This window comes from Olea europaea, chromosome 18, assembly GCF_002742605.1.
Source record: "Olea europaea var. sylvestris chromosome 18, O_europaea_v1, whole genome shotgun sequence".
In the NCBI taxonomy this organism is placed as follows: Eukaryota; Viridiplantae; Streptophyta; class Magnoliopsida; order Lamiales; family Oleaceae; genus Olea; species Olea europaea.
Genome location: NC_036254.1, coordinates 26,410,447 through 26,431,034, shown reverse-complemented (window position 1 = coordinate 26,431,034; position 20,588 = coordinate 26,410,447). Strand labels below are relative to the sequence as shown.

Genomic DNA, 20,588 nt, shown 5'->3' with positions numbered 1-20,588 from the left:
CCAAAGTATTTTATAGATCTAATTCCTCAACTGTTCATTTAATTTCTTACCCGATTCTCAACCGATTTCAACAATTCGCACCTTAATATTATAATGTCATATGAGACATATATTATTACGTTGGGATAATGTCACTTCATCCCTCATGTCCCAAATATGTGAATTACCTATCTAGGGTTTAAGGTGACCTCGATTAGCCGAATGGAAAGCTTGAACCTTCGTTGATACAAATTTTCGGACTTTCAAATATTACATTACTTACCAAGCCAATCTCCAACATTTAGTTAATCTAACTTTCTATCATAACTCAATATAAAATTCACCACCTAGATCGAAGAGTCGAAGGTTATCACCATGTAAAGATTTTAAAGCCTTGATAATCAAATGCATCGTTTTAAGAGAAGGCAATCAGGAAATTGATACAAATGACAATGTAATTAGCATGGAACGCATGAATCATATTGGCCAAATATAGAACGTGAAGTTCGGGGTATTACAATGTGATTCTTCATATCGAACCTTACATAAACTATATAAATAAAATTATCATTTTCTGAAATCAAGTATGAAGAAATGAAATCAGAAATAAGAAAAAATTAGATGCAAGTGATGCTATTGGCCGAGGCGATTATAACTATTTCCTTAAAATGAATTTGTCCCGCATCGGTGCTAACAATTTTTCGACAATCATCTCCCAAGATACAACGACCACGTCGAGCCATAGGAGCACTCCAAATAACTTCGACCAGCGAACTCGAACGGAATTCACTCTCTATCAGGGAAATGCATGAAAATGCTATGGAATTAGAAATGAAAGAATTGTAAGAGGAGAATGAATGCTCAATGCAATTAATGTACCCAAAACCATGTCATAGGATTCTATTTATAAATGTAGAAAGGGTGCAAATGAAGTAGTGTGGGCCAAAACATGCATCATTTCAAAAAGTTGCAACACTTAGTCAAAACCTGCATCCTTTCAAAAAGTTACAACACTTCATTTCTTTCAATTTTGGTCTGCAATTTCTTATTCATCCGGAATTGGTTTCGAGATTTCAAATATACCACGACGATCTACTCGACGAATAGAATAAATTGGTCTATTTACTTTTGTAATTTGACAATTGGATCAAACCTGAATATTTGGTCAAAGTTGACACGTAATCACACCTTTTCATTTTTTACTTTTACACAGCTTTTTATTTTCCAATATTTTGTTAATTATTTGAAGCAATTCCTACAGACAGCATATGAGTTCATAGTTCCAGATTTTGGATCAATAATATTATCAGCTTTGGCCCATTCTTTCACCTGCACGTGGAGATTCACATGATCATATTACAATGTATGCTTGTAATGCTTGATGTTTGACAGAAAATGCATTCTCACGCATGACGCATTTTGGAGCTTTGGTCTTTATTATGACTCGTAGAAAATATATTAAGAGCATGTTTGATTCTCATTAATTGGGAATAAAATGAGTTTCAAATAGTATTTTTTACGAACGTGTATGGTTAAGATATGGAAAAAAATTTGATATACATGTAGAATATTTTAATGTGTGAATTGTTGATGATCTTGCAACAAACCATAAGATAAATAATGGGTGTCAATAGGCACTAAAGTACGAGATTTCACGACTACAAATGAATATAATAGTTATACTACGTTGGTGATTATTGATCTCTACCCGATGTATTGAGCACTAGAGCCTTCAATTAATTCTGTTGCGAGGTTTAAGATTGGAGAAAGAAATGATAAATTTTCATGACTTCCCCCGTCAAGTCCTCAAGCTTTTGCGTATTTAATATGCATATGTTTTAAAAAGAAATGTTTTAAATATAAATGTTGGAAATATTTTGTGCTGTGATTATTCTCAAACAGTCATTAGAATTTACCCTTCCATAAAAGGTTTGTGGAAATTCGAGAGTGATACGTAAGTTTAAGAAAAAAATTATTTGATAGCAAGATTTAGTTTTATAGTAATAAATATTATTTATCCTTAGATTCCCAACTGGCCTATTAGCTCAGTTGGTTAGAGCGTCGTGCTAATAACGCGAAGGTCGCAGGTTCGAGACCTGCATGGGCCATTTTCCGCACTGTTGATTTTGAGATTCCATTTTTGGGTTTTCTGGCAGACTTAAAATGGGCTTCTTGCACATGAACTGGGCTTTGTACACTTTATTTTCCTTGCAGGCTTTTAATGGGCTTTTTATAAAAAAAAATAGTCATTTGACATTTCTACTAATCAATTTTTTTCCGTGGTAATTACAACTAGAAGAAGTGAAGTCTTAAAATAAAAGTTTTCTTTTTCTTTTGAATGAGAATAATATAAATTGAGATAGAAATTCTCCCATACAAGTATAAAAAGTGATGGTAATATATTTATTTCTTAAATACAAATATATAAAGAAAAGAAGAAGATTTTTATCTCGATACATGTAAAGGGAGAATTTCTAGTCCTCCATATAAAAATGAACATACAATATTAATAAAATATTCAATACTATAATAATTATTTTTTAGAATATGAAATATTAATTTTTATTAATACTTAAATATATGGTTTTAGTGAAAATGTGTAATTAAGATGCGAAATTTGTATTTAGTGAGGTGGATATGAATATGGAAAGGGTAAGTAATTCCTAATTATTAGGAGTAATTAGTAATTTTTTAAGATTAATGGATAATTTAAACCTATTTTAAGTTTTTTAAGATTAATTGATAATTCTTTCATCTTCAACTCTTTCCTTTCTAATTGTTGATCACATTTAAACAATTTTTTCTTTTCAATTTATTGTCATTTGTATTTAAATAGTCATATTATTTATTATATTAATTAAACATGCAATTTATATTCTTTGAATGAAAATATTGACAATGTTATATAAGAATAAAATGGTAAATTGAACGTTTCTAATCTATCTCCACATTTTTTTATTTTTATATAAATTGTGGTTATAACATAATTATATAAGTAGATAAACATTGATTTTAAGTGAACTTGCGTATATAAATAATAAATAATATAGTACACATACATGCACGTATAAAATAACATTATAATATATTAAATGTGATATTAATGATAGATTAATTATAATTTAACTCTATGTAGTCTCAATTTAAGTAGAAAGTCACTGACATACTGGAGTACTCATAATTTTGTATTAACTAAATAAAGTTTAATCACTTAAAATCGAATCTTGTCTATGTATATTATGTTATATTATAATTAATCTATCATTATATTAACGTAACATTTAATATATTATATTATATAATTATAATAAAATTATATATATGTGTGTGTGTTTATGGAAGAGAGAGGGAGAGCGCTTCGATTTTAAGTAGTAAACTTACGGGTAATTAATACAAAACGTCCATACATTTCAAGGTTTTTGTGGAAAACGTTTCTACCTTTCATTTTTTGGCATTTTCACCTCTACCTTCCGCCTTTCATTGTGCAAAATGTCATTTTCATCCGTTTTGACAATTTTACCCTCCTATTCAAATAAAACAAAAAGAAAAAAAAAAGAAATAAAGAATTAATTGCAACAATAATTCCAAATTTTCAAAAAATAATGTAATTTAAGTAATTAAATATAAGTTGATTACTGTAAATTTCTAAGTTCTCCAATATAAAACAATAAACATCATTTAAATGGATATCAAATGAAATTATATTATATTAAATGGTAATATATTAAGCCCTCGTTTAACCCCATTAATTTTCATTCCATTTCATTCCTTTTTTCTCACTTCTGTTTTCAATCACATAATCTTCTATAAAATAATATTACACGTAAATCGAAAAATTTTCATTTTTTTTCAACCACCCATTTTTTAATAAAATTACCATTCCACCCATTTTCATTTTCACAAAATGGGGGCCAAACGGAGGCTAAATTTATAATGGTAGAATTGACATATAGCTCAATACATATGCGTAAAATTGGTATTAAAAAATTTCTAGTCAATATGCACTTTTAATAAATTGTAGATGTAGATAATTTGATTAAACAAATATCATAACAATTAGTACTTATTTTTCATTGCTATATTTCATATCGTGATGAGCACATGTTTGATTGTCATTATTTGGGATTTTCAATAATTTGAAAAGTGAATTTTTGGAAAATATGTGATTAAAAAGTATGAATACGGGCAAAACATTTTATTGTGCGAATTTGTGGTTGAAAATGAGTACTTAGTTCTTGCTCGATCCTTCATTATTTTTAAAATACAATTTTCACATTATTCAATAAAATAATATTACACGCAAATTGAAAAAATTTCTTATTTTTCAACAACACATTATTCGTCAATTTACTATTTCAAAATACATTTCTAACAAAAAATAAGGATTGTACATGCGCTTAAAAAAAGAGAATTTTAAAATAAAGGAGGTCAAATGGGGGTTAAATTTTGATACTTCTGCTTAGCAGCACTAAGCTTATGACCCCCTAGGCTGACAATCGGGCTCATCGTTTCGAGTCGCCCTGTGGCTCGACCAGAAAAAGGGGAGTTGGCTCGAGCTCGAGACGACCCGTTGAAATTTAAAAGAAAAAATAAATAAAGAAATCTCCTAAGCTACCTGTTGAGGCAGTAGAAACGCAGCTATAAAGCTGCCTGTTGAGGCAATTGTTGGTAGCAAAAGAAAAATTCGATCAGGCTTGGCTCGCCCCGACAAGGCTTGAGTCGAAAGCTCGGGTTTCGAGTCAAGCCTTAATTTTTTGGACGAGCTTTTGCTCTCGAGTCGAGAGTTTCGATTTGCGAGCCGACTCAACGTGACTCGTGACACCCCTATGACCCCCTCATATGAGGAGGGGGCTGTCATTCTTACTGTACAGTGTACAACAAGCATAGCCCGCTAAATTTATATGTTTAGTTTCTAGCTCTAGAATCTTGATTAAAGATTAAGCCCCCGTTTGGCCTCCCAATTAAATTACATCTTATTTTTCTCTCTTCTATTTTTAATCATACAATTTTTCATAAAATAATACTACATATAAATCGAAAACTTTTTCTTCTTTTTAATCACTCATTTTTCCAAAAAACACTATTCCACTAATTTTCTTTTCAAAAAATGTGGCCGAACGAGGTAACCAAAACAAATGAATTAGCCCAAGAATTTTGATTTAAAAATACAATAAATAAATAATAAGGGAGTGAAGAGACGACACATGCATAAACAACATCGTCAAGAGCCCCCAGTTTCACAGACCTCTACAATTGTCAATTCGATAAGCCCATCTTCTATTTCTTCATCAAAATACCCATCAATCAATCTTCCTAAAATCATAATCCCAACTCAAGAAAATCAGCAAATTTATCAGATGGGTTTACTGGATTTGGAAAAACACTTTGCTTTCTACGGAGCATACCACAGCAACCCAATAAATATTTTTATTCATATGTTGTTCGTTTGGCCAATCTTTTTCACTGCTCTTGTTCTTTTCTATTTTACACCTCCTTTATTCAAGAATTCCCCAATTGTTTTGTCTGATCATATTGTATTGGTCTTCAATTTTGGGTTCTTTGTCACTGTAATTTATGCCTTGTTCTATATGAGTTTGGAGAAGAAAGCTGGCTTTTTGGCTGCTTTGCTTTGCTTTTTCTGTTGGGTTGCAAGCAGTTCTGTTGCAAATCGTCTGGGATATTCTTTGGCTTGGAAGGTAATATATTGCTTTTCTGTTTTGTTGATGAATTATCAGTTGTAACTAGTATTACTTGTTGAAATTAATCTGTTTCTGTTTTATCCATGAAAATAAATCAAATTCGGATTATGTTACAAATAAGTTGTACGTGGATACTAGAGTTATGATAAAGAAAAGGAATTAAGGAAAGACCAAGGTTAATGGCAATGGATAAACAAAGGAGAGAACTGATAAATCATATAGGCAGACATCAATAGACATGATTTTGTGGCTTAATATTATCACACGCTATCGAATTTTAACTCCTTTTGGCATTGAAAAGATGTGTACTGTACAACTATGATAGGTTCAATAATAGAAGATTTTAGTTCTAAAGTCTTGATTTGTAGACCTTTTCTGTACTCCTTTATTGTTACCTGTCTAAGCACACTACGAGACTCTTCACTCATCGGAACACTTGACCAGTAATTTAGCGCATAGCTTTAACATCATTCTACAACCTATATGCATTTCCCTTTATTCAAATTTTTGCTCCCGATGGTTGATAGCTTTTATGTATATGGGAGAGTGTAAGTGAATAATGATTAATTCAAATAGTTTTCTATTACGACTTTAAAATTTACACGGTAAATGTACAGATGAAAAGAATTGTATTGCTCCTTTATTAACTTATAAGAGCACCCCCGCTTATCTCTTCATTGCACTTTAATCATCAAATCCTTTTCATGAAAATAGACGGTATAGATAATTACAAGGTTCTATTAGTTCTTGTGGTCTAAAACATTCACAGCAAATTTGTCCACATGTTGAGAGTATTTGATTATCTAATTGTGTATTCTGTTTATGGATGCTCTAGAGATGACCTTACCTTCTTCATAACTCATTCACTTTTTGAAATTTTTAGTTTACCCATGATTGGAAATTGAAGTCCATGCTTATGATTTCAACTTCATAAACATCGTATATGGTGATTTCAATTTTCAGGCGCTCTGGTTCTATTCTTTTCTCTTTGAAATGTAAAGTTGACTTCTGTGCTTTCGAACTACAAATTGAAATTTAGCCATCTGAATTATTTTGTCGTGTTTTTCTAATGATGGTGTTAGATGGAATTTGTTGTGTTATATGAGTAGCAGGAGTTATTTGAAATGACACAGGTTATCTGGAATTATCTGAAAAATTTTGTTACACAATCACTTTTAAGATGTTTAGTCGTAAACAATGTGTGGTTTGATACTGATGGTGACTGTAATTTTATCAGGTTGTCCTGGCATCTCAGATATTCTGCTGGACTGGACAGTTCATAGGCCATGGCGTATTTGAGGTGATTACTCTCATTGTATACTATCGCTTATATACTCTTTTCATTTTTCTTCTTTATTACATATAGCGTTTCAATTTGTAGAAACGAGCACCTGCTCTTTTAGACAACCTGGCTCAAGCGTTCCTGATGGCGCCTTTCTTTGTACTGCTGGAGGTAAATTTTTCAGTTCCCTTGAAGCATGGAATTTTCTTGTTGGTTATTATATGTTAATTTTTGTTACTAAGAGATATCTGTTCCTCACAGGCTCTGTCATTCTTTGGCTATGAACCATACCCAGGGTTCAACGCTCGGGTTAAAGCAAAAATTGATGCTGAAATCAAAGAATGGAAGGAGAAGAAAAATTCCTGAATTGCACAAGTTCATACTGAAATAGTACACTTTCTGTTCCCTACTCTTATGCATCGTTCACATACACTTCTGTTGTATCGTCTCAGAATGTCTATATATTAAATCGTGTAACAAACACCATTGTGTGATTTCATACAAAAGTGTTATGCTCAAAGTATTCTCCCAGCTTATGAAAGCATGATGACGAGCAGCTCGACAATCAGTTCCAACCACACTTGGCGTGCAGTTTGATGGTTGAGCTGTCTAGTCAATTGAGTTATATTTGTCTCGAGTCATAAGGACATCATTTCAAACTAGTGCTGAATCCATGGACAGACAAGAGACAACTTGGTGAACTGAAACAACATAGCAATCAGAGGAAAATAAAACAAAAGAAACACAAATGAAGCGTGGATAAAGAATAACACATTGATCGATGATCATGAAGTGAAAACCCGCAGATAATCAATTCAAGATCAAGAAATATGAAGAAAATGTTCTGTGTATAAGTTTTAATTAAAATCGAGCAAGTCATACAATGAAAGGGAAAGTGTTTAAACACCAAATCCTAGAAAGGGATTAGGAAATAACTAAACTACCTTAAATAAAATGGTAGTAATGTAGAGTAAACATAAATGTAATCAAACAACTTAAAAGCACCCAGTTGAGTCCCACGGTTCAACCTTCACTTGACGACTGACACCTTCTTCAGGTGTTTGCCATGTTCCCACTTGGTCAGATAAGACGAAGAGGTCTCATCTCCATCAAAAAGTGATTCCCATCATTGCGATGAGTGAAATGAGAGAAGCCTAAATGGCGAAAACGGAGTTGTTGGAGATCAATACATCACTAGTTTACGCTTTGACTCGAGTAGCATGAAATAATTGTCATGAAGTTCCTCTCCCCATTTTCATATATGGGGAATGTGCACAGTAAGTTCGTGGAAGAACGCCAATTGAGGTCCGATTCTTCTTCGGGTGTTGGAACAATTCTCGGCCGAGGTTTTAATCTTGGAGGAGCCCAATAGAACTGTTTCCAGGCTTTTTGTTTCTGAATTCCCCTATCTTGCATCAATTTCCTCCCTTCCATCATATAATTCATCTGGCCTGTGCCAGCATGCATGTTAGCAAGAAGAACATAGTCACTGCTATGATCTGGCTTCACCTCAAGAAGATGCCTTCTTACCCGTTCTCCTAGTTCCACATTGCCATGCACCCTACAAGCAGCCATGAGTGAAATGAGAGCAGCCTAAATGGCAAAAACGGAGTTGTTGGAGATCAATACGTCACTAGCTCACGCTCTTACTCGAGTAGTATGAAATTATTGTCATGAAGTTTCTCTCCCCGTTTTCGTAAAGGCGGAATGTGCACAGTAAGTTCGCGGAAGAACACCAATTGAGGGCCAATTCTTCTTCGGGTGTTGGAATAAGTTCCCGGCCGATGTTTTAATCTTGGAGGAGCCCAATAGAACTGTTTCCAGGCTTTTGTTTCTGAATTCCCCTATCTTGCATCAATTTCCTCCCTTCCATCATATAATTCCACTGGCCTGTGCCGGCATGCATGTTAGCAAGAAGAACATAGTCACTGCTATGATCTGGCTCCACCTCAAGAAGATGCCTCCTTACCCGTTCTCCTAGTTCCACGTTGCCATGCACCCCACAAGCAGCCAACAGTGTTCTCCATACGATTGCATTGCATTCTATTGGCATGCCCGTTATCAATTGATAAGCCTCCTCGACTAGTCCAGCTCGACCAAGAATGTCCACCATGCATCCATAGTGCTTTATGTTTGGTTGGATATGGTACTCATCAGTCATACAACGAAAATACCTCCTTCCCTCTTCTACCCGTCCTGCATGACTACAGGCGCACAAAACTCCCAAGAAAGTAACATCATTTGGCATTTCGAGTTTCTTATATAAAAATTTCGAGAAGAGCTCCAATGCTTCATGAGCATGACCATGCATAGCCAACCCTAGTATCATAGTGTTCCATGTTACTAAATTCCTCTCAAGCATATTGTGAAACACCTTGTAGGCTTCCTCCACTGCTCCACATTTTGCATACATATCAATCAATGAATTGCAAACCAAAACCAGCCCACTAAAGCCAGCATTATCAGCAAGTGAGTGCACCCATTTACCAAAACCCAAAACACCCAACGAAGAACATGCTGATAAAACAACCACCAATGTTGCCTCATCAAATGCTATGCCACTCCCATACATTTTTAAGAACAATTCAAGCGCTTCTTTGTATTTCCCACAATAAACATGACAATCAATGATTGTGTTCCAAGCTACTATTCCTGGTTCAGGCATTTCATCGAACAGTTCCTTAGCTATCGGAATTACCCTCAACATACCATACATATGAATCAGAGTGTTACTCACGTGGACATGATTCTCCAGCCCATGTTTAAGAACACTACAATGCATTTGCTTTCCTAATTTTACAGAACCCAATTGCCCACAAATTTTCAGCAAGAAAGAGAAGGTGAAATTATCTGCTATCTCACCATTTTCTAGCATTTTCTTGTAATATTTAAAGGTTTCATCAACTTGGTTTGTCCTCACTAACCCTCTAATCATTGTGTTCCAAAGGAATCCATCTGGGTTCTCAGTTTTGGCAAATACTTTCACAGCATAATCCATTGATCCATGAGCAGAAACTGCACAAAATCCTATGATCTTCCCTAATAAGTAGAGGTTTTGAGAGAGACCATTTATTATGACATTGGCATGGAGCTGTTTAACTTCTTTCATAGTGGAACATTTATTGAAAAGTGGAAGAAGGGATTTAGCCTTCGAGGTTTGATTCTTGATTGCCATGTCTGTAAATTTTGTTAGTGCATCATGCAATGAAGAAATTTGAGAGATTTTTGGGTCTAGGAACTCGTCCTATTTCTTAGTAGTTAGCGTTACAAGGGAAATCTTTTATGAAGCCATATTAATTTTTCTAATTATGTAGAGTTTTTTTTCTAGTCTAGCGTGTTGTATAACTTTTATATTAATTTACAATCTCACCATAAACATAAATAGAATATAATTGAAGAATTTAATATTGATAGATACGAATAATATTCGTTCAATTCATTTAATTGTATTATTTAATGATGTCTTGTCATATTTGTCTCATCTGTCATATAACTTTATATTAATTCTGACCCCAATGCTAACCGAAAAATTTGATAATATAATTGAAGAAATATTGTTCACATACGGACATTACACCATGAAAAGATAATGTATTTAATTCATGAATTTAAATTTAAAAAAAAATTAATGATATCATTCCTCTCAATAAAAATATATATTTTGGGTTTGACTTAATTGAGTTGAGCTACCATTTAGCGTGTCCAAATGGGAAATTCATAATTGTTTTTATTAATTTAATATGTTATCTTATTTCCTCTTTTAGTGGCCCTTTTTGGTCTAACAACGGAAATTACGGCACACGTACTTGTTTTGAATTTATAATAGTTCACCAATGGTCATCGTTTGGAATTTAATTGATTATCTTACATTTGACGAGAATTCGAGAAGTAGTTGCTGATAATACAAAAATACATATAAACGAAATTAGTTTTCCATTTTGATTTACAAGGTACATTTTTTTTAATAATATATTTTTAAAACAACAATATCCACCGTTAGACTCGACTCAAACAACAAACTTTATATATCATTTAAACGAAAAAAAAAAATAATCATAAAAAGGAATAGAAAGGTGGCTTCTTTCCTTTCATTAATAAAATAAGACTCAAAAATTTTGAAGTATGATAAAAATGTAGAATGTGAAATTCGTGAAGCTCATCCTTTTGGACGAATTATGGACCTCATGCTAGGAAGTAGGAAGTTAAGAGAGTGCGGTTCGAACATTAGAAGGAAGCTAAGGCAAGCAATTTGTACATGAATTATCCCCCTTCAAAAAGATATATTGACGACCTCTCTTAACTTTTATATCCTCATACCGGCTTTGGACATTAAGGGGGAAAGGAGAAGAATATTTAGGTTTAACCGAGTGAAGAAATTTGCTTTGGACAAGAAAGAGTCAATGCTGATAAAATACTTCTCTTAATGAATCTATCTATTGGACCGATTTATCCTAAAAAATTCGAGAATAAATCTCGATTGATGCATCATAATCACATTGACACTAGCTAATATGACATTATCCCATATTGATACTCAAGTTAGGCAACGCATGAAATAGTCAATAATTTTTCCATTTTAAAATATTTTTGAAGATATGTAAGTCTTAAGGTAAATCACGTACAGCTTCTAATAAGCTGACTCTGTATAACCAACCGTATCAGGCCACGTGTACATGCTCCTTTCCATGCTACATGTCCGAACAAAAGAGACAGGGCCCACATAGGCAGCACAACTTAACTCAGCTCTTGTTTGGCCCTCATTTTGTGATAATGAGAATGGTTGGAATAATATTTTTTTGAAAAATGAGTGGTTGAAAAAAAAGGAAAAGTTTTTTTTATTTACGTGATGTATTATTTTATAGAATATTGTGTGGTTGGAAATAGGAGAGAGAAAAATGAAATATAATAGAATGAAAATTAATGGGGGTCAAACGGGCTCAATATTATATGTCAACCCTTGAGTTAATTAACTTAACCATAGTCTAAATCTTTTATGTCTGACCAATGGGAATGTGCCACGTGGGGTTTAACGATTTGTTATTGGATATGGTGACAGTGTCGTTTTCTCCTTGTGCTAATAATTTGAGTGGCAGATTCGTAAGTTGACCGTATAACATAATTTTAAAATGTAATTATTCTAGCACTCCGGAGCATAATACAGTGGTGCAAAAAATAGGAATGAGATAGTCTCAACCTTATTGGCAGCTGAAGTGTGAGGGTTCGATTCCTGAGATATGAAATTGGACTCTTTGTGAGCACCAGTGTACGGACAAGCTCTTGTTCCCTGACCTGTTGAGACACATTCCGCGATTTACTTCCCTCATGATACTCCAGGGGTGGGCGGTGGAGCCCTCAAAGTTGGGGTTCAACCTTTAAAATGTAATTATTCAAAGATTATAAGTCGTTTAATATAAGTAAATTATATGACACGGGTCGCCCACAAAATTATCAAAGTTTTGGGTGGAGAAATTTTATCCGGAATGATCTATTGCATAGAAAATGGAAAATGAACACAATACCGATAGTGATTTTCATGAGTTGATCTGAGAACAATATTTGCAAGATGATAGTATAAGAAATGTGAGAAAAAAATTATTAAAACATTGTTATCTTGTAATAGCTTATCATAATCTCACTTGTCAAAGGTAGGTAACTCAACCAACTCAATTATTTAGTCAATCTGTAACTCATTTAATTTGAATGACGTGCTCTTCCACTATTCATACAATTTCCAGTTCGAGCAAGAGCGACTTTTAGATAAAATAAAGAAACTAGAAAAAAGATATGTTGTTAAGTTGGACTTACAAATCGTCTTTCGACTAGACATTATCTTGAGTATGTAGGGGTGGGTCCTCTAGGGGTACATGCTTTTGCGGTCTCTCATTGGTTGTTGACAAATCGTTTCAAAAGTGAGGAAGGAATTCCACATTTTTCGTTTTTTATTCATCTTCGGACGACCCATAAGACTTAATCTAACAAAGACCCATTCACACTCTATCCTGATTGTGTGTAATCATCTCGTGCCATATATACCGAACTTTTCTCGAGTGACGCGATAAAGAAGATATATATTGCACATGAGCCTTCTCTTAGTGTATATGAGATACTTACGAGTGAAAATATCTAGTGTTTAAGTATATGTTCGACCAATCAGAGAAAAATGATCGAATGAGCATAGTTCAACGCTTATTTGTGGACAAACCTAACGTCAGCTACATATAAAAATTAGAGAAAAACTCATCACCTCTAAAAGGTAATAATCTATACTAAAATCCTAAAAGCTTACTTGGAAAATAAGTTATTCAAAAGTAATTTAGTCCCAGTTTGACAAAGTTTTTGGAAATTATAAGTTGATGAATCCCATGAAATTTGTGGTTAAAAGTGAATAAAAATTGTGAGTCCAATAAAATGTATGATTAACAATGACGTTTAACTGACTCATAATCTCATAAAAGATTCATTGAATGTGGCTTCAAAAGATTTCAAATACGTTTGACTAAATTTAGAAGTTACTTTTTGTCGACTAGCTCTAACAATCTTCCAACAGATTACACGTGATGACTTATGACTTCAACCCTTGGATGTGATCCATGAAGAAATTAATATCTTGATCATAAATCTATATTAGATTTGAGATCAAAATGAAATAGACATATTTGGAGTTTATGCCGTGAGTGAAATGATGTATATTTTTGTCAAATACACGTTTCGCATTGAAAAATGCTACACATGAAAATTTAATTCTTTGTGGTTGTCCAATCTATAATTCTCTTTACTTATTCCTTTTCCAACTGGAAAGTAAAAAAGTTGACACTGTCGGTTTGACATTTGAAATAATTGGGATGCAATCTAATTTCAGGTATTTGGTGTAAGTCTTATCTTTTATTACATGCAGACAGCTGTTTTCTAATACAATAATTTTAGATCGAAAAGGTCGTTTTAGGTAAACATTCTTAGAAAATAATGCCCCTTGTATACTGAGCCTTACAACTCGGTGTACACTCCCCTCACATGAGGGGAGGGATCCACACCCATTTAATGCGCGGACCGCTCCCTCCATGTGAGGGGGCTGTACACCGAGATGTAAGGCTCGGTGTGCATGTAGTAGGGTCGTTCTTAGAATCCATTTGATAAAATTTTTGAAAAGTCAAAATCTGCTTTTCGATCTATTCAGATAATTTCTTAAAAGTGTTTTATTTTATTAAAAGAATTTAAGCTGAGCTAGGTGTACAAGACCCCAGCTCACAGATATCTTACAAAGGTTTCACACATGGGTGGGGTCGAAATTTTTTTTGTCATTTCTTATTACATCGGGTTCTGCAATAGATCAACCCTTTGTGAGACTTTTGATTTTCTTTTGCAAGAACAATTCTAATTGTTTAGAATTGTTCAAAGAAATTTTAGATGGAGTTGATCCAAACAAAAGCAGATACCCTACTGGACGGGCCCTTGCCATAAATAATGTAAAAACTAGTTTGTCGTCACAGAAATAGCCTTGAGAACTTGAATCCAGTTGATTAGTCATGTTTGCGTAGATGGCAAAGTGACACGAACCCATTTCTTTAACAACCTTCTCAATTTGACTCAATCTATTACACTTTGGACGCGATCGCCGCCCGATCAGTAAACCTCGTGACATATACTTTAGGATTGTTAAAGCATTGTTATATGGTTATTTGCGGATAACTATGAAATGAGGGCTGCTTTTGTAATAAACACGCTTATAATTGTGGTACGCATGTCAAAAGTGCCCATAACTATTGACATATTCTTCTGTCAATTTACATGCATTTTCAATGGTCTTTTAGATGAACTGAATTTCGTCAAATATAAAGAAAAATGGATTTATTCAACAATAATAAAAAGTGGCCAAGAAAAACATCCTAGATATAAATTTATACTTGGTAGATACTACTCGATAATAATGTATAGTATACTAGACAATTTGATAACGATAATGTTCCGACTATTTAGAACTTTTTTTTTCGCATGAACTCATTCCACGAGCGTGAAATACTGGACAATATTATTAAGTAAGATAAATTGTGTTTCTTTGTTTCTGTCTCATAACCATCGAATTCACGGCGTTTTGAACGTAGAGTAGGTAAGAGAAAGAAATTGAGTGGGTTGTAGAACCCACTTAGCATCCAAGGTGTCACGAATTGAGTGGTTCGATATTTGAGGTGTTGTGACTTGAATAGACAATTTATCATGTCGGCATATAAAATCATAATCCTAAAGTATTTCTTCCAATTCTGTATAAACCACCCGATACTACTTGGAATTGTTCAAAACAACCTCTCCACTATGATCATTACAATACACGAGATTTTCATCTATTTACGTTCTTTATTTTTGTTTAGTATTTTCGAGTTCAGTATAACAAACACGGCATCACTATTTAGGGCCTTGGATTTATTCAAAACAACCTCCTAAGTTACTTGCACATCACGGTTTTTTCAACCAAAGTACTTATAGCCTTGAATACATCATTATGTTTTTTCGTGAACTCACTCTCTCAGCTTTAAGGTCAGTTCCCATGGCTTTTGTCTCTCCTTTTCTCCATATTTTCCATTTTTTTCTCTCTTTCCCATAGCTTTTTTCTAGATCAGAATCTACCCACTTTAAAAGTAGATTATTTTCTGGATTTGGGATTATTTTCTATTGGTCTCTAGAGTTTTGAAAGTAGGAATTGTTTGGCTACAATCCACTGAATTTTTTAAGGTTTTGAAAAAGGTTGAGGCTTATATAAAGAAATCCCAATTTTCTGAATCAGAAATTTGTTAAGAAAAATGGAGAACAATCTTGGATTTGTCAAAGGGGATGATCAATTGGATTTGCCTGCTGGGTTTCGATTTCATCCCACAGACGAAGAATTAATTACTCATTATTTGTCGAAGAAAGTTGCTGATAGCAATTTCTCTGCTATAGCTATTGGAGAGGTGGATATGAACAAAATTGAGCCATGGGAATTGCCATGTAAGTTAATCTCGGACCTTTGTCTATTCTGATAAGTGATACCAGTCTTTTGACTCCTTTTATGTATTTATTATCACGTGTTTATTGGTCGAATGAAGGGAAAGCGAAAATCGGAGAAAAAGAGTGGTACTTTTTCTGTATGAGGGATAAGAAATATCCCTCTGGTCTGAGGACAAACCGGGCCACTTCTGCAGGATACTGGAAGGCCACAGGAAAGGATAGAGAAATTTTCCGAGGAAAAACTCTAGTTGGAATGAAGAAAACTTTGGTTTTTTACGAAGGGAGAGCCCCGAAAGGCCAAAAATCCAACTGGGTTGCCCATGAATACAGATTGGAAGGAAAAATCTCTGTTCTTAACCAGCCAAAATCAGTCAAGGTGAAATTCCCCTGTTTTTCCTCTGTTTTTTGAACTTGAATTTTATATAGATTTGAGTATGAAATTGACTTTGTTCTTATTCTTTTTTTGGGCAGAATGATTGGGTTATTTGCAGGGTATTTCACAAGACGACTGGCGGGAAAAAAGTGCACATATCTGGGCTAATGAGAATGAATTCTGTCCCTTCAACATTGCCACCACTAATGGATTATTCGCCGTACAATTGTACAACGAATCCCGATGTTTCAAAATCGAGTCACGTGCACTGCTTCTCCAATCCGATCCAAGAAGAGCTAGTCACTTGTTTCAGCGACTCCACTTTCACTTCGACTCCAACTCCTCTCGATACTTTTCCTCATACTTCAGTTCCCAACTCCTTTTCGTGGAAACAATTTTCTCCGATCCCGGGAGGAGTTCAGTTCCAGGACTCATTCCCATTGCAAGATTCCTCGTTTCTTCGAACATATCTCGGACATTATGGTCCAAACATGAATCAAAACTGCTGATATGAACACTGAAAACTCCTCTATTGTGTCAAATCATGAAGAAAAAGTCTCCATCAACTTGAGTTAGAGAAATTTCATGAAATTAAGGAAAAAAAATTGAGAATAATTAGAGCTTATGTACTGTTAACTGTAAAAATGAATGTGTGTATAGAATCATAAGTATTTTACTTCTATAAGTGAACTGAAGATTATTATGTAATAAAGTGAACTTAATTTTTGTTATATTTCGTTTCAGTTTCTGTTTAATTTTACCTTGTCACGGAATTATTAAATATTAACATAAAAAATTCATATCATGGTAATCCTTAATTTTGGTAAATGTCAATAAAGATCTTCTGTGGACACGTCAGCACATACAGTTTTGATAACAGTGAATTTTAGGTAGGATTGATCTTTCACATATTCGCCATGGATGAATATTCTCACATTTTCTTCACATCCAAACAATTTTCACAAGACAAAATTTGCGTAATTTTAAAAATAAAAAACAATAAAAAGAATAAAAGAAAACTGTTGGGCCCATACGCTTGCCTAGACCGACAAGGGTCACGTCCGTCCGTGCTCTGTTTTGGTCACTCGTCCTAACTTGACCAAAAATTATGGATCATATGAAATCCAATACGTCCATCTTAAATTCATGGTAACGCGTTCGTTCAATTGTGTTGAAATAATTTGAATCTTCAATGAAATAAATAATTTGTATTTACTCGCATAGGATGGCGCACAAAACGCATAAAAAATATATGTGTGTGTTTTACTATTTAATAATATTGATCCCATGTTCATTTACGTTGCTTAACATTTGAATTGACAATTATCTAACTTCACCTCTTCATTGGAGAATTGGCCACCAATTAAAATAGCTCAACTTAATTAATTCGTCAAGTGATATAACTCCTATAATATTCAATTTTACGTATCAAACATAACAACCAACGAACGTGCATAATACGAATGCACAAACAAATGGTATAGAAAAAGTTATCACACTTTGTTATATGATAAGGCGTGTTTATATCCTAAGCTCGTTAGTGTGTCGACTAACACTAGTTGAATTAAACCCACTCATTACTCTCCGTAAAGGGAAGAATTTTGAAAGGCAATTCTTCTTGCTATAAATATATCTTTCAACCTTATCTCTTTTGTTTGTAAGCAATTCGACGAGTTCAAACAATGAACAATATGTGGATTATGTGCATAGGACAATTGACTTATTAGAAGTGTACTAATGATTTGTCGCTAAAAAGGTGCAAAATAAGTTGGACTTATAGACTTTGAAGTGTTTCACATTCTCTAGGGGTATGAATTGGTATGTTCGGCATGATAGGACTTCTCAAGTAATGTGATCGTGCCAACCCATGATAGAGACATGTAAATATCTTAAGAGAATGATAGTTTAGGATGAATTGAAATATAGCTGCTATACCAAAATTAGGTGCAAAGAACCAACCAGACTGACCTAGTGGAATACGAATCTATTTTCATCTTTCTACATAACCAATCTTCTCATTTACGATCAACAGCTTCTGGAGTTCTTCTTGAACGAATATATTTCTATGGAAAAATAAAATATCTATCGAATCGTTGCAATTGATGTTCAATCCCGAAGAGAAGGAAAAGATCTTCGAAAAGGCGGTTTTTATGATCCGCCGAAGAATCAAACTTATTTAAATGTTCCTGCTATTCTATATTTCCTTGAAAATGGTTGGAACATACAACAGCCCCAGGTGGCAAAGAGCCGACATCAAGGTGCCAAACATTCCCGTCCATGTAATATATATATAATATATTATAACCTCCGTCCTTACTCGCTATCTGACTGTCAAAGAGAAGAGAGCAAGAGCTGACGATCTTTAAGACGAAAAATAGTCTGCATTATTGTTTGCTCAACCCAACCCGAATGGGTTAACTTCATAGCCCGGTCACTCTACTCTAACTGAGGCTTTCTACCTGATCATAGTTACGCAATTCCGATGCTAGGCCTCACTCCATTTAGATTGAGTTATATATGTGTGTGTGTGTGTGTATTCATATGTTTACATGTATATATACCCATACATATACACAGTCATGATCTCCTAAACATTGGTGTTTAATTTTTGCCAAACATCGAGTGACCTGACACATTGCAATAGGTGGTGAAAGATAATAACTAGTTTTAAAACTAATTACATAACCTATTGTAATATGCCACCTAAATATAGTGCTTAGTGTAAACTAAGCATTGGTGCTTAAAAGATCAAATTCGTACATATACATATATATAAAACTCTCCAAAAGAAAAGCAAATCAAGTCGACTCAAGATGAACAATTTTGAATCTCGAAACATACGACTACAACATATTAAGCTTCATTAATGATAAAATATAAAGACGAATATATATCAAGTGTTACATTTACTTAAATAAATTGCAAACATGCAAATCATTGTACAAATAACTGATTAACGGATAAAATTAAAAATATTCCAAAAACTGATCAAGACAAGTTTGCTCTCTCTTTGGTGCTCAAAGTTGCAAACAATTATCTCCTAGAATAGAATTGATTTCATTCATCTATAATTAGCAACCCATCATAGAGGAACCAACATAATTTCTACCTTTAACATCAAACCATTGCCTCGAACGTTAAAGCGGATTTTTTAACACAAAAGAGATCATTTGTAAGAAAATTGAGGGAGTAAAATAAGAACTTTCTTCTTGTGTAAATTTGCTTTATGAAATATTTTATATAACTTTTGAATGTGGCTATTTATATATAATGACTTTTTATAAAGCACCCCGACTTTGAAATAAAAGTAGGAATTTTATATGAAAACGTATAAGTATAAAATGGTACAACCAGTAGAAACTTGAAAGTCAAGTATAAAACTTCTTGAAAATTAAAACAAATAAATATTAAAATATAAAGAGAATTGGAGATTATTATCATGTAATAATTTAATGTATTAAATTTTGTTTTCCCTACGTTTTGTTAAAATCTGGATTTAGTGAGATTGATTGTCCTGAAATCAGTCAAGATATGAGTTTGTTCATCCTGCCATTATTTTATTTTATTTTTTCGCTTTACGTAGATTTTTTGCTATTTCTTTATATGTTATATACGAGGATCAAAATTAGGGTGAATTATGGGAATGATTTTATGTTATCTCGTCCAATTCCCAATTACATTTATACTCTATTTTATGAACATGCACAAACGAGTCCATAATTGGGATCGATTGGTTGAAAAATAAATTTGATAAAAAATGATTTTCAAATAAGTTGTGCCAAACAAGCCTATAGTTAGCTAGGAGTGAATTATAGATAGCATTGGTCTTTCCTATATTCACTCACATTTTGGTCATATCCAAATTAAAATTTCTCAGTAGACAAAATTTTCATAAAATCTATAAAAATTGTAAAAATAATTAAAAACAAAATTCGGCATTGGGCTTGGTCCACTCAACGAGTTACGTCCAACCTTGCATTGATCAACTCAACCTAACCTGACCAAAAAGGGTCGATGGATTCATTGTAGACTTATACCAACATCTATGCAAGTTCGTATAGAAATAATTTTAATATTCAACAGAATACATATTTTTAATTGTGGAATGGACCATTATACACATTGACATGGCAACTCGAAAAAGGACATGTCTTATTTTGTGTAATAATGTAATATAACCCCCAATACTTTGTTTTTATAAGAATTAAATTTTTAACATTTGAAGTGAGCATATCGAACCTAACTCTCCATTGAAAAATTGGCCACCAATCAAGAT

At 33.5% G+C, this 20,588-nt stretch overlaps 3 protein-coding genes and 1 non-coding gene across 4 annotated transcripts; 3 read left to right on the top strand and 1 right to left on the bottom strand.

Moving 5' to 3' along the window:
* The first annotated feature begins 2,013 nt into the window (after positions 1 to 2,013).
* TRNAI-AAU lies at positions 2,014 to 2,087 on the top strand. Its single transcript has one exon. It is a non-coding gene; the product is annotated as a tRNA-Ile (tRNA).
* A 3,090-nt stretch (positions 2,088 to 5,177) lies between these two features.
* On the top strand, positions 5,178 to 7,491 carry LOC111367994 (uncharacterized endoplasmic reticulum membrane protein C16E8.02-like). The gene is made up of 4 exons (XM_022989153.1): positions 5,178 to 5,675; positions 6,916 to 6,978; positions 7,060 to 7,131; positions 7,222 to 7,491. The coding sequence occupies exons 1-4, from the start codon at positions 5,184 to 5,186 to the stop codon at positions 7,324 to 7,326; spliced, it is 732 nt and encodes a 243-aa protein (XP_022844921.1). The 5' UTR covers positions 5,178 to 5,183; the 3' UTR covers positions 7,327 to 7,491.
* A 1,229-nt stretch (positions 7,492 to 8,720) lies between these two features.
* On the bottom strand, positions 8,721 to 10,324 carry LOC111367993 (pentatricopeptide repeat-containing protein At4g21065-like). Its single transcript, XM_022989152.1, has one exon. It carries the CDS (start codon positions 10,133 to 10,135, stop codon positions 8,750 to 8,752), a length of 1,386 nt encoding a protein of 461 aa, XP_022844920.1. The 5' UTR covers positions 10,136 to 10,324; the 3' UTR covers positions 8,721 to 8,749.
* A 5,122-nt stretch (positions 10,325 to 15,446) lies between these two features.
* LOC111367992 (NAC domain-containing protein 79-like) lies at positions 15,447 to 17,043 on the top strand. Its single transcript, XM_022989151.1, has 3 exons — positions 15,447 to 15,939; positions 16,038 to 16,315; positions 16,411 to 17,043. The coding sequence occupies exons 1-3, from the start codon at positions 15,753 to 15,755 to the stop codon at positions 16,819 to 16,821; spliced, it is 876 nt and encodes a 291-aa protein (XP_022844919.1). The 5' UTR covers positions 15,447 to 15,752; the 3' UTR covers positions 16,822 to 17,043.
* The last annotated feature ends 3,545 nt before the right edge of the window (positions 17,044 to 20,588 follow it).